The sequence below is a fragment of the Gobius niger genome (genome assembly GCF_951799975.1).
Source record: "Gobius niger genome assembly, chromosome: 18".
NCBI lineage: Eukaryota > Metazoa > Chordata > Actinopteri > Gobiiformes > Gobiidae > Gobius > Gobius niger.
The window spans coordinates 14,868,644-14,884,390 of record NC_136869.1 but is presented as its reverse complement, the minus strand read 5'-3'; the positions used below and the strand labels follow the sequence as shown (position 1 = coordinate 14,884,390).

General features: G+C 40.4%; 2 protein-coding genes across 2 annotated transcripts; both read left to right on the top strand.

The window, feature by feature from the left end:
* Window positions 1–1,804: 1,804 nt before the first annotated feature.
* slc51a (solute carrier family 51 member A) lies at window positions 1,805–8,219 on the top strand. Its single transcript, XM_079575852.1, has 8 exons — window positions 1,805–2,011; window positions 3,689–3,840; window positions 3,955–4,028; window positions 4,202–4,360; window positions 5,776–5,887; window positions 6,369–6,515; window positions 7,483–7,588; window positions 7,912–8,219. The coding sequence occupies exons 1-8, from the start codon at window positions 1,939–1,941 to the stop codon at window positions 8,067–8,069; spliced, it is 981 nt and encodes a 326-aa protein (XP_079431978.1). The 5' UTR covers window positions 1,805–1,938; the 3' UTR covers window positions 8,070–8,219.
* A 1,158-nt stretch (window positions 8,220–9,377) lies between these two features.
* Window positions 9,378–14,908, top strand: pdk3a (pyruvate dehydrogenase kinase, isozyme 3a). The gene is made up of 11 exons (XM_079575859.1): window positions 9,378–9,739; window positions 11,145–11,286; window positions 11,387–11,458; window positions 12,051–12,235; window positions 12,307–12,396; window positions 12,809–12,886; window positions 12,994–13,076; window positions 13,175–13,276; window positions 13,466–13,573; window positions 13,654–13,767; window positions 13,909–14,908. The coding sequence occupies exons 1-11, from the start codon at window positions 9,637–9,639 to the stop codon at window positions 14,056–14,058; spliced, it is 1,227 nt and encodes a 408-aa protein (XP_079431985.1). The 5' UTR covers window positions 9,378–9,636; the 3' UTR covers window positions 14,059–14,908.
* Window positions 14,909–15,747: the final 839 nt, after the last annotated feature.

Here is a 15,747-nt window from a genome sequence, read left to right as displayed (position 1 = left end):
GTCACACTTGTGCAGAATGTACCTCAGTCGGAGACAGCCAGCTTTATTTTTATTATGATTTTATATTTTCAAACATATTTTTGAAAACAAAATGTATTACACTTTAAATTGTGCAAAAATGGCATGTACAAGTATATCCAGCCTAGTATATACTTGTATATGCCAAGTAAATGTATGAAAACTCTGCTTGATTTTTATTTCATGAACAAGGATGCAGTATGCGATAGGGTGGATTTTCATCAATGTCACTTGAAGAGAATAATTTATACTGAATCAAGCTTATGGTTAAGAAAATCTGCTTGATGCGTCTGTTTTACAGTTGCCTCTTCTCTGTGGGCACTTTGCCTTGAGACTAAAGTGTGTGTGTGTATTTTGTAAAGCTTTGTGTGTTATGTGTCATTGTATTGAGAGAAATTCATTTTTTTTTTGCCATGAGATTTCTACATAAAGTGTGCATATATGTGCCCATAGCATGGTTTTCTTTTTTAATCTTAAAAGAAGTTTTAAGTTGGCTTTACTCTGCTCTGTCTCAACTTTTTAAAGAAAGCCATAGCAACTGAATTATTGGAAACATTGTATTTACTTTGAAAGCAGATCTGTAATTCTGCCTTCTACCATCACAGCTTTTATTGTTACTTTTGTGTCTACTTTATGTGCAAATGAAGAATTTCTTTACTTTTTGTCTTGGCATTTACTATTTTGTAATTTATACACAATTATCAATGTTTTTTGTTCAGCCTCCAGTAAACTTTATTTCTGATATTGTGTCTTTTTTGTGATTTGTTCATGAATTTGAGACATTTCCGTAGCTTCAAAGTGGTCTTGACTTTTTTGTATTCTGATAAGGTTGAGCAGTAGTCAGGGAAGCAATGTGCATCTTTGATTAACTATGACAAGAAATGTGGACAAACTGAGACTGAATATCAGAGAGTAAGGTCAAGTCAACTGTGTGTCAGCTTAGTCTGTTGTAAACGCAGAATCTTATGGATCTGAAGTGGCTTAAATAATACACACACATTGGATTTACAAATAACCTGTAAATCAATCCTAAAGTCACTTCATTCAAGGATTAACTCATTTATCACTTGGCACAGAAAAACACTACCCAAGGTTTGCTTGACTGGAGAGGTGATGATGATAAACTCATCTCCAACCTATGGTTTTAGAGCTACAGAGAATATACAGGGGAGCTGAACAAATTCTGGTTTGGTCACGGCTCTTTATCCAATCTGGATTCATTTAAACCTAATTTAATTCTGGTTTTGGAAAATACACTTTTGTCCTGTTATGCACGCTTCTGTGTAATATGTAGCTTTTACAGACCTTAGATCTATTGGAATATGCATATACTGCTCTTTGAAGTATAGACCGATCCAAAAAGTTACTTCATACACAATCTCTGTAGAGGGGAATGGTTTGAAAGCAGCCGGGGGCGCAGTCAGATTTGCAGCAAATGCCTCACATGACGATAGCTCTGCACACGTTTCTATGGAGACTGTGGGCATGTGATGCGAGTCCTCGGCGCACATACCTTTCACCCCTCTGCCTGATCACCCTACTTACTTGATCAGTTACATTTTAGCCCACATCACGCTCTGTCAAGACGAATGCCATGTGTTAAAAACTTGATCAGCTTTGTGTATTTCTATATTTAGAAGTGGGAAGTTCTCTCCAACAATGGTCCCCAATCGTGGGTCCCCAATGTTTGCAGCGGTCGAGGCGCACTCCCGTTTTGATTGGACATGACCGCTTCTGGCTGTTCACCTCATTACGCATGACGCTGCGGAGGGAGGGTCCACCGCCTGTGACAAGTGCTTTTTGGTGGGCGCACCGAGTATAAATTTTTCTTCTGGAAGTTTTAAGTGCTGCTTGGGAAAGGGGGACACAGGCGGGATAACAAAGTAAGTGAGTTTGGAACTTTCCGACTGATCCGTCACGATGGATGGATCTAACGTGACTATGGACCCGAGATGCACGCAGCAGCCTCCCAACGCCATCGACATTATCCTCAGTAAGTACAGCTCCTCAAACCTTTCAGTGAGATTCCCTCGGAGTAGCATGTTCTGCCCAATGATGCTTTGATTAGCCATGTGTCTGGCAAGTGGAACTCCACAGAAAACTTCAAGACATTGCACAATGCAGTGCTGGCTAAGTTTCATTATCGTGATGGAGAGTAAAGCATGACAGCTTTGCCTATTATTAGCTACATATCAAAGCATATGAAACCAGTAAATGTTAAAGGTGCATTATGCAACTTTTTATGCAGACCCAGTATTTGACCCAGCAGCTGTATGAGTGGTCAGCATGAACTTTACTTTTGCTTGGATGCTCCAGGATAAATTGTTTGAAAGGTTTTCACAGCTGACGGACAGTCTCACCAGAAAACCTACAACTCATTTGATCCTGGAGCGTTGTAGAGGGCACCATGTTCAAAAGTGAAGGTGCCATGCTGACCGCTCATACAGCCGCTGGGCTGTATTTTATTTATATTTTCGCATAAAAAGTTGCATAATGCGCCTTTAACAACATGATAGTCTAAATCTCACATCAGAATCTAACTGTTATTATTTTAAGACCTTTGTAATTAAACTTGCTTTTCCTTACCACTACTCAACTCCACTGAAGCACCAGTTTGGGTTAATCTTCTGTCATTCACTGCCTGCACTAAAGGTCATTCAACCTAATCTGTAAATATTTGGCAACTCTTGTGACTTTGAAATGTGGTCAGAAATTTGTCAGTCTGAGAAAAATACACAAATGTATCTGTTAATGGAAATATTTTAGATCAATATTCTGATTTGAGCATGATCATCCTTTATGTTTAATATTATGGCAGAATGTCAATATTGGTCTCCAAAAGCATGACACATCTAGAGGCTCAGCTCATGTTTTCCATGTGGACAAAGAACAATATACTGTAAATACATCTGGCTTAGAGAATCACAGTCAATTACCTCCCAGCGTGTACCGTTGTGTTGATCTGGCAAAGGTTTCCGACTGCACAAGAATGTATTATTTTCAATGGGGCACATCTTTTGTAATCAGTCATGCTCTGCCGAATGACCATTCCTCGCAGAAATAAATGTCAGCAGCAGTCAAAGAGTCGTACTCCACAAGCAGCTCAGCTCATGCAAACAGTTAAGGCTTCATTATTTTCCCAAGCAGTTTTCTAGATTTTAGCTGTTCTCTTATCCAGTGGTTCTCTCTCCTTTTAGTCAGAACGCCCAATATACCAATCACAGGTTTCCGTGACACCCGCATGTTTTCCATTCAAACTACATAGAAAACATGCCATTCCATATGATCTGGTGACCCCATGGTTAGAACTTTTGGAACGGTTGTTGTTTGTTTTGCCGTTTAATGTGAGTAATGCCTATTCCCTAAATTGGAGATAGTTGCTAGATTTGATTATTTCTTGAACAAAAGTGCCAAACCTCTTTATGGTTTTGTGACTTCAAATTACATTTTTTAATTTCCATGTTTGAAATGACTCATCCACATATTCTATGGACAATGTCCCTGCATTATTACAATATACTAAATCATTTCAAGCAATATGAATGAACTTGTGAACTTGAGTGAACTGCTTGTGCACAATTCCCTGAACATTGTGTGCATTTGCTCCTAAACATTCCAATATGAACATGAGAATCACACATTTATACACACATACATTTGTTTTGTTTAGAGCTGGACATCTTCGGCATCATCCTGTATGCGGTGCTCACTTTTATGGCTGCTGTGTCCGTGCTGATCTACTTGGAGGAATGCTTGTACATCTATAGGAAGGTCCCCAGCAATAAGAAGAGCGTCATCATTTGGGTGAATGGAGCAGCTCCGGTAAGAATTCCTAAAAAGTGTCGACGCTGGGTTCAGGAAGTTTCTATAGGATTTCAAGATTTCTTCACAATAAAGCAGAATAAAAATTAGAAAAGTTGCTCTTGGTTTATCCAGGTAATCGGCACAATGTCCTGCCTCGGCATGTGGATCCCCAGAGCCACGATGTTTACCGACATGACCTCAGCATGGTGCGTCTCTCTATATCTTTCTGTCTTTACTTTTCGCTGCTCAAGTTCCAATGTTTTACTCACAGAAATGTGATCGCCTTAACATGTGGAGAGATTTACAACAAACTCCATCCAACCCTATTGCTTTTTACAGTCTTTCGTGTGTGTAATTTATTCTGCTGGATTTTTTTCAGCTATTTTGCTGTGGTGGTGTTCAAGTTTCTGATCCTGATGCTTGAGGAAATTGGCGGCGATGAAGCATTTCTGAAGCGAGGCGGAAAACACACATTAAGAATCAGCACTGGACCCTGCTGCTGCTGCTGTCCCTGTCTGCCACATGTCGCCATCACAAGGTATTAATTCATTAAGTCAAATAGGCAGAGGCGGATAGTACTCACTTGTGCTCTAGTTAAGTTGTTCTCAGACTTGTCAAAAAAATATATATCACATCAAAATTGACCTTCCAAGTATCACTAGGCCAAGACCAATCTTGATCAAATCAGGACTAAAGTAAGTCTATAAAGGGTTATTCTTTCGATGAGCATTTTAACCAAAGCCCTAATGCTTATTGAAGGACAGGGCTGTGCATTCTCCCCGTTGCATTAGTCCTGAGATTTCCTGATTGTGTAGAAGGAATTTTACAATTTGTGGCACAGACAGAGTGAAAGTTCCATTGAAATCACTAACACGTGGCCCTAAAACGTCCAGGCAAAGGTCCAAGGCTTTGATGCGCTGTGTAAAGAAAGATTACGTAAAAACTTACTCTTTCTGTTCTATTTCTACAAAAGCCAGGTTCAACCCCCTCTTGGTCGTTACCCTTGAGTTTACGGCAAGGGCAAAGACTGTCTTTTTGGCTGTTGTCTTCAAAGAGAACCACTGGAAATTCACTCCCAGTTTATGGACTTGGTTGAAGTAGATGGTGTATTGTCTTGTACCAGTGGTATTGGGAAGGTTAAAGGTGTATTATGGATTTTTTTTTGTATTAATATGTATTTGACTCCAGTGACCCAGAGGCTGTATGGGTGGTTTGCTTGGAGCCTTAACTTTCCATCCCGGGGGCCTGTAGGATGCTCCAGGATTAATGGTAGGTTTTCACTGTTGATGGAACTGTGTCCATCCATAAAATCTACCAGAAACCCTACAAAACCTGAAATAAAAAGAGGCCAACATGATGGAAACCAAAGGCTCCAAACGTATTACCACTGGGTCACTGAAAGGTCAAATACAAACTAAGATTAAGGTGTATTTTATTGTCGCTGTAGAAAAATGTGTCCTTTGCATTTTACCCACCCTTTGATGCCGCTGGGGCAATCTTTTAAAGAGAAGTGGGTAACCACAGAGCAGTGCCCAGTAACCTACGCATCTCCAGCTCTTAAGCAAGGCTCATGTACGTCGCTTGAGGTTTCACTCTATTCATTGCATGTTTTGAGTTGTTGCCTTGGATAGAATATTGTTATGTTACATGTTAAGTACTTGTGAAATCCAGGTTTTGCCCCAATTTAGTAATGCAGTCTGGATCTAATTAGAACGCCTCTCCCCCCCCCCCATTATCGAGATCCGGAGATTTTGATCGCCAAATATTTTCTGCGTTGGTGGTACTTTGTCGGGAAAGTTTATGGTTCATGTGTTGTTGCCCTTCCTGTTGCACAATCTTGTTTCATTAGGCTTAACAAAAGGCATCGTTATGTGGATTTCCAGTATGTCTTTAAAGTGCATTTGTTTGACCTGTTCATTGTGGTGGGCCTAAATTCCTCTGTTGTCTCTCCAGGCGCTCTCTTTTCCTGCTGAAGCTGGGCTCTTTCCAGTTTGCCATCCTGAAGATTGTTTTTACCATCCTCTCAATTGTGCTCTGGACGGACGGGACTTTTAACCTTGCTGATGTAAGTCGTTGGTTCCAATATCCACTAATGTGTTTTTTAGTTCAATTCCCATAAGGTGCTATGCATCTATTGTCGTGCACTGTGCTCTTTATGAGTCAATTGTTTTGTGTTTCCTCTCTCGTACAATGAGTCCAAGAATTCAAACTTACATATTATGTTAAGTACATTACTGAAATTGTTATGGTGTAATTGTTCAAGTACTCAAAAAACACTTAAGATAAGGTTAATTCCTTTAATATTTCCTGGGCTACCTTTTGGTTAGCCTATCACCTAGTGGTTCTTGACCATAATGGAGAGGTACAAATCGGCCTGCCTGTGTTGTATAGGGTCTAAACATGTGGCCCTATAAATTTTTTATTAGTGTATTTTAAACAAATTCTTATAGGATAATCTGTGTACAATTTTCACCAAATAATGAAATGATTTTATGGGATTGCTGCTTATAGAAAATATTAAACTTTCTGGCCTCATTGTATTTCAGCTGACAATATATGGGGCAGCCATATGGATAAACCCTTTCGTGGGAATATTGACCATCATCGCTCTCTGGCCTGTGGCTATCATGTTCATGCACCTGAGGACTGCGCTGCGCACGCTCAAGATTATACCCAAATATGCAATGTACCAGGTAAGACCAGAAGAAAGGTCTGCACAGGGGAAAAAATATTGAATTCCAATGATTCTGTTTGATATTGCGATTGTGAGATGATTAGCAATTCATGTTTTACAGTCAAAATTGACAGTGCATGTTGGTAACATATCCTGGAGCATTAACATTTGAGAGAAGACTGACATGGTTTTTGGACGTCGAAGCTACAGCAGAGACGAAGACTTTACACACAAAAGGGCCATGACGTTTTGTTGTCTGCCTAGGAAATGATGTGGCCTGAATAATTGCTCTCATTGCAACAATTCGAGTGCAACAAATTGTGAAGCCTTACGAGAAGGGTAAACTCTGATATGTGTAAAATTCAGATTATTAATAAGATTAAGAAGTTCGTCATCAAGGAACGAATACAATTAGAATTTAGGGCTAAGGGAAACGGTAGTGATTAAGCAGACCCAACTGAACAACACATCTGGATTTGTACGCATAGCATTCCCGTGTGGAACACAGATGTTGCATTACTCATCATATTGCTCTTATGAAATTTAATTACTTAGAAGATTTATTCAAGTTGTAGTTTTTCAGCTTGATTCTTGTGAAACTCCTCAATTTACTGTAAACTAAAACTGCACCCATGGACCCACACAGTATGGAGTGATTCCAATACTGCTCTATATCAGTGGTTCTCGGACTCTTATTCCAACTCCTCTATTTTAGCCCCTGGTTTAGACCTGACTTGATCTTGCTCCGAGCCTGGTGGTGCTTGAAAGGTGAAATATTTTACGAGGGGGTTCTCATTGTGAAAAGTTTGAGAACCTCTAATCTAAAGGCAATTCTCGCGGGTTAGTTTTATGATGGCAATGTCTACTCAATTTCTTAAAACTTAAAGGTGCATTATGTAACTTTTTATGCGGGAATAAAAGTTAGATATCATCAACAGTGAACCTAATCAAATGTGTGTCCTCTCTTCACGTTTCTGTGTTTGCAGCTTGTCCTGGTCTTGAGCCAGTTGCAGACAGCAATCATAAACATCTTGGCTTTAAATGGGACAATAGCCTGTGCTCCTCCTTTCTCTGCTCCTGCTAGAGGCTACAGTAAGATTATATTTTTTCTTGCTATCTAAAAGCTATTATGCACATTTTTTTTCAACCGGTATTTCAAATATTGCAAATATTGAATAAGAATCATTAGTACTGGATAAACTGACAATGTTTGACTGTTTTGGTTGTGGGCAAATAATGGCAGTTATGAATTGGACAATGTTTGGTTTCACATATAGGCCTATAATATTGCTATAAATATTGCTGCTGTGGACAACATTTTTGGATCAAACTCATTAAATATTGTACAAACCAAATGTTCGATGCCTTAAAATGCTGTATAATGTGTTTTAATTTGGCGCTTTCTCTTTTGTTAGTGATGAGCCAGCAGCTGCTCATCCTGGAGATGTTCATAATCACCTTGGTAACGCGGCTGTTGTACCGGCGACAGTACGACCCGCTGCCCACAGACGAGGAGGACGTGAATGAAAACACCAAAATGATCGTGCTCCCTCAGTCTTCCAGTGAGAGTTAGTTAATGAATGCGTTCATCAGTGTGAATGAAATTATGTTAATTGTTTTTCATCATGAATTTAAAATCCTGATGCAGCTGTATTTCCATTGTTAGGCCTATGTTTGTATTGCATTGAATTGCCTTCTCCAATGACCTGTTGGTTTAATTTCAAGGCTGCTTTTAACTTTTGTACCACAAGGAGGCACTCAGCGTCAACAAAAAGACAAAAGCTGCAGTCTGAATACAGTGTAATGCCATGTATCCCAAAGTATGTAAGCCTTCACCTACATGGGCACCGTCAGGGCTATGTGTGAAATAATGTGTTGCCTACACAATGAATGGACATATATTTACTGTGATCATTTAATTGACTGACATCTGTATTTATCCAATCAGATAGGGGGTGTGTTTTCACTTCCTGGTTGAGCGCCAATGACTGCGAGCCCAGGGTTCAGGCCACCTGCGCAAGTGTGGTTGTTCTGGCGCTTTTGTCAAGTTATCTGCAAAAGGCGGAAGTAACTAGTTTACAGTCTACAAATGTGTGCACCCTTGAACTCTGTATTTTGTAAACTGTATCTCTTTACTTTTTAACTTAAAGGGGCAACTATTTCATGCTATTCATTTTTACTATATATATATATATATAATATAACAATATAATAAGACTGTATTACATATTAAAACGACATTGTGTCGCTGACGAAGCCTTATGGATGAAAGGCGAAACGTCCTACACTTCAACTATATTATTTTATGAAGAACTTTGAATGCCAAACAGTTATTATAAAACGGTGAGTTTAGATCATTTCCAAGCCAAAAAATCGTATATCAGGGATAGATGTAGTGGTGAGCTTTTCTGCATTCTCTATATACTATATTATCATATTATAATAGAGTGGCATTTATTTCAAAGCAACATGTGCTGCAGTGATAAACTGTTCTTTAAACCTGCAGACTGTGCAGAGACCCATTGATAAAGGGATGTCATGGAAATCCCATGGTAATGTTTAAATGCAATTAAACATGTTTCAAAGCCAAGTTGAAGTAAATGTGTTGTTTTTGTTGTTTTTATCCACATGGACTGAGAGAAGATACTGCAGATGATGCGATTTAGTGCATACTCATCATAAATGGTAAATCGTCACATCTAGCACTTTTCTACCTATAGCCACACAAAACACTTTTACATGTAACCCCAAGTCATCCCTTGGAGTTACACGTGTTGTTCAATTGTTCTCTTTATCTCTTTATGAGCAGTGAACAGCTGGGCAGCTATTATTTTGAAATATAGCCTACCGGAAGTTGTTTTACCACATGTGCGCACTTTACAGGTAAATTGAAAGCATAGCCTTACAGCAGCAGGAAACCCTGCACTTGAGAGCTGCTTTATAAGCTCCAGTGTGACCCCCCTGCGGGCCTTGATTGGTTTGGTTTTCGGGTGTCCGTGCATGGAGTTAGTGCAGGGGCCGATGTGGACACCGGCGGAGAGGATGAACACCGGCAGGACGCTCAGAAAAACAGGATAAAAATGGATGCTTTGTTGGATTTCTCGTTATAACGCTGGTTCCAGGACAATTTACCCATCAAAATGAGGATTTTTTGGTCTCTTCTCAAAAATGCCAACCCTAAAATCGAGTATTACTCCAGATTTTCACCGTCGCCACTGTCAATTAAGCAGTTTTTGGATTTTGGTAAGTTACGCGTGTGGCGTCTTCTAGTTCCTCGTCCTTTCTCCCCTTGTTGTTTACGACCTGATGATGGTGATGATGATGATGACCAACACGTGTCACTCTGGATAACACTATATTTTCCACTACATAACATTATACTTTAACTGCTTTTCTAACCGGGCTGCGTGTTGTTGATGGGGTGAGATGGGTGAAGCGCATGCGTACGTGAAACTTTATACCTATGTTTTGATGAAATGAGGCCACACAGCAACTGTTCGGCTCGACAGCGTTTTGTTTACAATACCCACATGGGGCAGTGTGCATTAGAAACCCACGTATTGTGATCACTGACTCACAGGGGATGGCACAACAGCACGTAGGCAAAGGAGGATACCATCTTCACCACCACATCTCTCTCTTTCATCTTTTCATGACTCGAGTCCATCTTTTGTAGTCAAGACAGTTTTCAAGCACCAGTATTTTAAAGTACGTTTATCTATAGTAGTCGGTAGTACAGATACATTGGGGTGTATCTATAGTACACTGGGGTGCTTTGATGTAAAGAAATTGCAGAGGCAGTGCTACACTTGAGGATTTTCTTAATCCATCAGTGATTAACAAAGTCACTATAGTCTTATGTAATTCTTGTGCGCAGTAGACTGAGAAGCTGCGACTTTTGTTTTGTCATGTATGTCACTGGGACAAAACCTGAAGGACTCACTAAAGTCCTGCAACAGTCTAGACGGGCTGCTTTGGGGACTAGAGCCTTTTCCACTGTGCCGGCCTCCTTTGCCAGAGCCTATTGCTGTTTTATAGCCACATTTTGCTGAGTCACTCCAGAACATACTGTACAGTACTTATAGTTTAGTTTAGATTTTTGCTTGGGTTCTCCGCCCCATCTACTGAAAGTTTCCCAAAAGCAATAGTTGGTGATTGCCCTTTCCTGTTTTTACCTTGATGGACTTTTCCCCTTCTCAGAATGTGTAATTTTGAGTTTATTTTCATAGATCTTGCTTAGCACGGCTCAATAGATCCCATATGCTTACATGTATCCAAAGATGTGGGTTAGCAAACACTTTGTAAACCACATTTTAGGGAAGTGCGAGTTCAGTGGATTGTTCTGCTTTGATCCAAAAAATAAATGTTAGTAACCTCTTTGACTCGGACTTCTGTGTTCATTACTTAGATTCATAGCTTCCTTTGCTGTTATTAGTGTACAGTAAATGGTTCAGGAGTTCAATCCAACCACTGACTGTTTGGATATGATATGAAGGTTATTAGTTTCTGTCACCGCCAGGAAGTGACCTTTGACTTTGACCTTATTCTGCTTTACAACTGAAGAATGAAGACAGAGCAGTGTCACGTGAACTATATTTGAATTTAATGCATTCACCCATTTGACCATGATTGTAATGATTTTTCTTAGGCACAAACAATGCCTGTGAGAAGACCTCGTACATGTTCCTGCGTAAGGAGCTGCCGGTTCGACTGGCCAATACGATGCGAGAGGTCAGTCTGCTGCCAGAAAACCTGCTGAGTCAACCCTCCATCCGGCTGGTGCAGAAATGGTAAGCAGTAAATACTCTTTTTAATCATTATACTGAATTTGACATCTGTCATGGAGTAATAAAGGTGAATGTTAAATGTGTTCTATGTTTTTGTCATTAGGTACATGCAGAGCTTTTTGGAGCTGCTGGACTATGAGAACAGGAAGTCAGAAGACCCTCACACACTGAATGAGTATGCCATTCCTAAAGTTTGAGACTAGACCTATACACTCTGTGCCCAATTATGTAGGTCTCGGAGTTAATTTCAGGCCACTGAGAACAAGTACAAAGGAAAATTAACCTTCATAATGGCCATACCGCCTATGCTCTGCCCAATCCCGTCAGACCTTGGAAGCTAAGCAGGGAAGGGCCTGGTCGGTACTTGGATGGGAGACCGTTTGGTAACACCAGGAAGCCTAGCGAATGTAGTGCGTGAGTGAGTGAGTGTGTGGTGGTGGTCGGAGGGGCCGATGGCGCAGACTGGTTGCCTCGCTTCCGTCAGTCTACCCCAGGGCAGCTGTGGCTACAATAGTAGCTTACCACCACCGAGTATGGAGTGAATGGATAGTGCAATGTAAAGCGTCTTTGAGTGTCCAGAAAAGCGCTATATAAAACCAATGCATTATTATTATTATTATAATGTTCTTCCGTGACTATAAAGAATGCTCACTTGCATTAAAGTTATGGACAGTCATTCAAATCATAAATGTTCAAAACCACTGATGTTTTGCTTAATTATAGTAATTCCATTATTTTTAACATCTTTTCTGTTTCTGTGATTCAAGCTTCCTGGAGCTGTTGATTGAAATTCGTAATCGCCACAATGACGTGGTCCCCACTATGGCCCAGGGGGTCATCGAGTACAAGGAGAAGTTTGGTTTTGACCCCTCCAGCAGCAGCAACATCCAGTATTTCCTGGACCGTTTCTACACCAACCGCATCTCCTTCCGAATGCTCATCAACCAACACAGTGAGTCCCAAATCATAGTAATCACTGATAATTGTAGAGCTCGTTTGTAATCTGCTGGGTTTTTTTTTTAGCGCTCTTGTTTGGTAATGACACGAACCCTGCCCATCCGAAACACATTGGAAGTATAGATCCTACCTGCTGTGTGGCTGAAGTTGTTCATGGTGAGATTATGTAAAAGAAATGTACATCTATTTTAAGAACGTGCTCACACTTGCCTATCCAATAGTCCATAACACGCAGGATGTTTTGCTGGTCTTTGAGTGCAACCGGCTCCAGACTTGGCCATAGAAAATAGTTTTGCCTGCTTTCAAGCTGTGTGAAAGTTTCTGTGATAATTCAGTGCTTTATCCCATCTGGAATTTAACTATCTAAGGCAAATATTTCTTTTGAGGGCTCCAACTTTATTTCTTTGTGTTACGGACATGTTTTACTATAACCGTCTAAAAGTTGACCTCTTGGTGAACTGAATGGAAAACGTTTCACAATTGACTTATCAGCTGGAATCCAAATATAAACAATATAATGTTCAGCAGCTTCTCCCTTGAGTCACAATGTCTGTGCTTCCTCCAATAGATGCCTATGACACTGCCAAGATGCTATGCGAGAAGTACTACATGGCAGCTCCTGAGCTGAAGATCGAGGAGTTTAACAGTAAGAAGTTCATCTATAAACTGTCTCTATATTTTTCTTACTGTGACTCTACATTGACGAATGCTCAATATTTCCTCAAAAACATCATCCCATTGTTTTATTCACAGTGAAAGCTGAAGCTCCGAAAAAGTCCATCCAAGTAGTATACGTGCCCTCTCATCTGTTCCACATGCTTTTCGAGTTGTTTAAGGTTAGTTTCACCCTAAATAACTAACAGCACAAAATGTAATTATAGAGCAACGTGACGTGTAATTCAATGGAGGTAATTAGAGCTGTGGCTTCTTGCAGAACTCAATGAGAGCCACGGTGGAGCTTCATGAGGACAGCCCAGGGGGACTTCCACCAGTAAAGGCTAAAGTCACTCTGGGACAAGAGGACCTATCCATAAAGGTTAGCCTAAGACACAGCACAGAATCTCACAGCAGAGGGTCAAATACAAGTAAGGTATATAATGGATTAATATAAAGCCACAACATTGCTGTTTGGATATTTACCCCACACATTGACACTTCGTCCAGTTAATGCTACGTTTTCCAGCATGTTTCCAAAGCAAGGTAATCTTGGTCCTTTCTTTATTAGATCAGTGACCGAGGTGGAGGTGTTCCACTGAGGAAGATCGAGCGTCTGTTTAACTACATGTACTCCACTGCCCCAGCGCCGAGCCTGGAGCCAGGATCTGTCCCACTGGTAACACTTTCAGCCTGTGTATTATTAAGTGGGATCAGGACATTTGGGTAATTATTTGCTTTTGTGTCATCTCTTCCTAGGCTGGGTTTGGATACGGGTTACCCATTTCAAGGCTGTATGCACGATACTTCCAGGGGGACCTGAAACTCTATTCCATGGAGGGTGTTGGCACAGATGCAGTCATTTATCTGAAGGTGTGCATTGTTAAATACTGAACCTGCCTATCTGTTTATCAACATATCTGCTGTGTTGGTTGTGATGCAGGGCTGCTGAATCCCTGAAGTACATTTTAGGTTTTTTTTTACATAAATTCTTTCCTTTTGGTGATTTCTCAGGCCCTGTCCAGTGAATCCTTTGAGCGACTCCCCGTCTTCAACAAGTCAGCATGGCGACATTACAAGACCAGCCCGGAAGCAGACGACTGGAGCAACCCCAGCAAAGAGCCCCGCGATGCCAGCAAGTCCAAATACAAAACTAACAGATAATTGTGCCCGGGCCCGCTCGCCTATTCACCATTTATCTGGCATTGCGTAGTAGACACCTGCTCTCTGCCGAAAGCATGTAAGATGAAGAATGCCCTTTGGTAAAGCTACATAGACAAGATGGACAACGTTGAATCCTTTTACCCAATGGCATAATTTCATCTGTCTGTCAATTTTTTTCATTGTGGTGTTCCCTCTAGATCTCACAAGGTGGATGTAAAAGCCTAACCCTAGATTTGCATTAATTTGCAGTCCTATCAGATGGATCAGTAAAACCATAGATACAGAAGAAGACAAATCATTTTAGTATGCACCTTCTCTACCTTGAGTTGTGGAGGGAACAGTGGACCACAATCGGTGAAGAGGTTACTGCTTGTTTGTGTGTGGGGACAAATTACTCTGGTAGCTAATACTATTACCACCAGTACACAAGTGCTCGTGAAGTTAAGTCTGATCAGTGCATTTGGACATGTAGTCAGGTGACGGGTATCAGATTTTGCCTGACCCTTTTGGTATTTGGCAATTGCTTAGTCCTAAGTTCGCCCTCAAAGATTTATGTGACAAGCGCAAGTAATGTCATTCTAGGGTCATGCAGTATGTGGTGTGTTTTTTTTGGGCTCACTACATAACATGTCAAATCAATGGTGTTTCCAGACCCAGTGCAAATTGGCAGCAGTTTTAATTTCAGCCCAATGGGAGACACTTTTGACTAAACGCACAAAGAGGTTGATATGTTGCTGTTATTGTCATAGCAAAGTCTTGTTTTTGGTTGCACCGTTGCACTCTATTTAAGCCAAGGAACAGTGATGACAGGGAAACGGATTTGCGCTGACTTGTTAAGAATGCCTTTTTGTTAGAAAAATAACAGTGTATGTTTAGAAATATGCAAGATTTTGATATGTTTGACAGATGGCTTTTTCTGAATAACATATCCATTGAAGACGTTTCAGGTTAATATTAAAGGGACACCTAAAGAATGGATGCTGAAGTAACTTATTTCTCAAACTTTAAGGGATGGTTTTAGGCAATCAGATCTACCCTGCTCCAACTAATCATGGCTATCGATCAAATGTGGATGGACCAGTTGCTGTTTCTTTGGGGCTGCTTTGTGAAAGGCATCCAGCGCCAGTGCTGTCTGTCACGTAGCTTCTAACGCACCAGCATGATGTATTGTAACCGGTTGCATTCAAGGACTATAGGAAAAATCATTACATCCTATTCGTGTGTGTCTCTATGTGATTGTGGAGCTCAGACTAACAAATTGATTCCTATACGCTCCATTGTTTTATACTAAATGCAGTAAGCCTTTTTTTCCAAGTTCACTTCAGCATTTTTTATATAATAAGATTGAATAGGATTGTATTGGTAATATATAGACAAACTTGCACTGTTTTGTGTCTTTATTATGACTTCAATAGAAAGCCATATGTATATTTATTTTCAACCTCTCAAAATAAAAGTGCATCCAGATTATTTTTGAAACCATATGCAGGAGGTGTAATTGCACTTTACAGTATCTCCATTGCAAGCTTCTGCTTCTTGCATTACGTGTAATCAACTAACACAGCATTATTGTAATAGACCAAAAATATAAATATTAGACTGAACTGAAGTGACCTCTCCTTCTCTCCTCTAGCTCCTTTCGCCGTAAAAAGAAGCTTATGCGAGGAGATCTGACCACCTTGTGTTTGT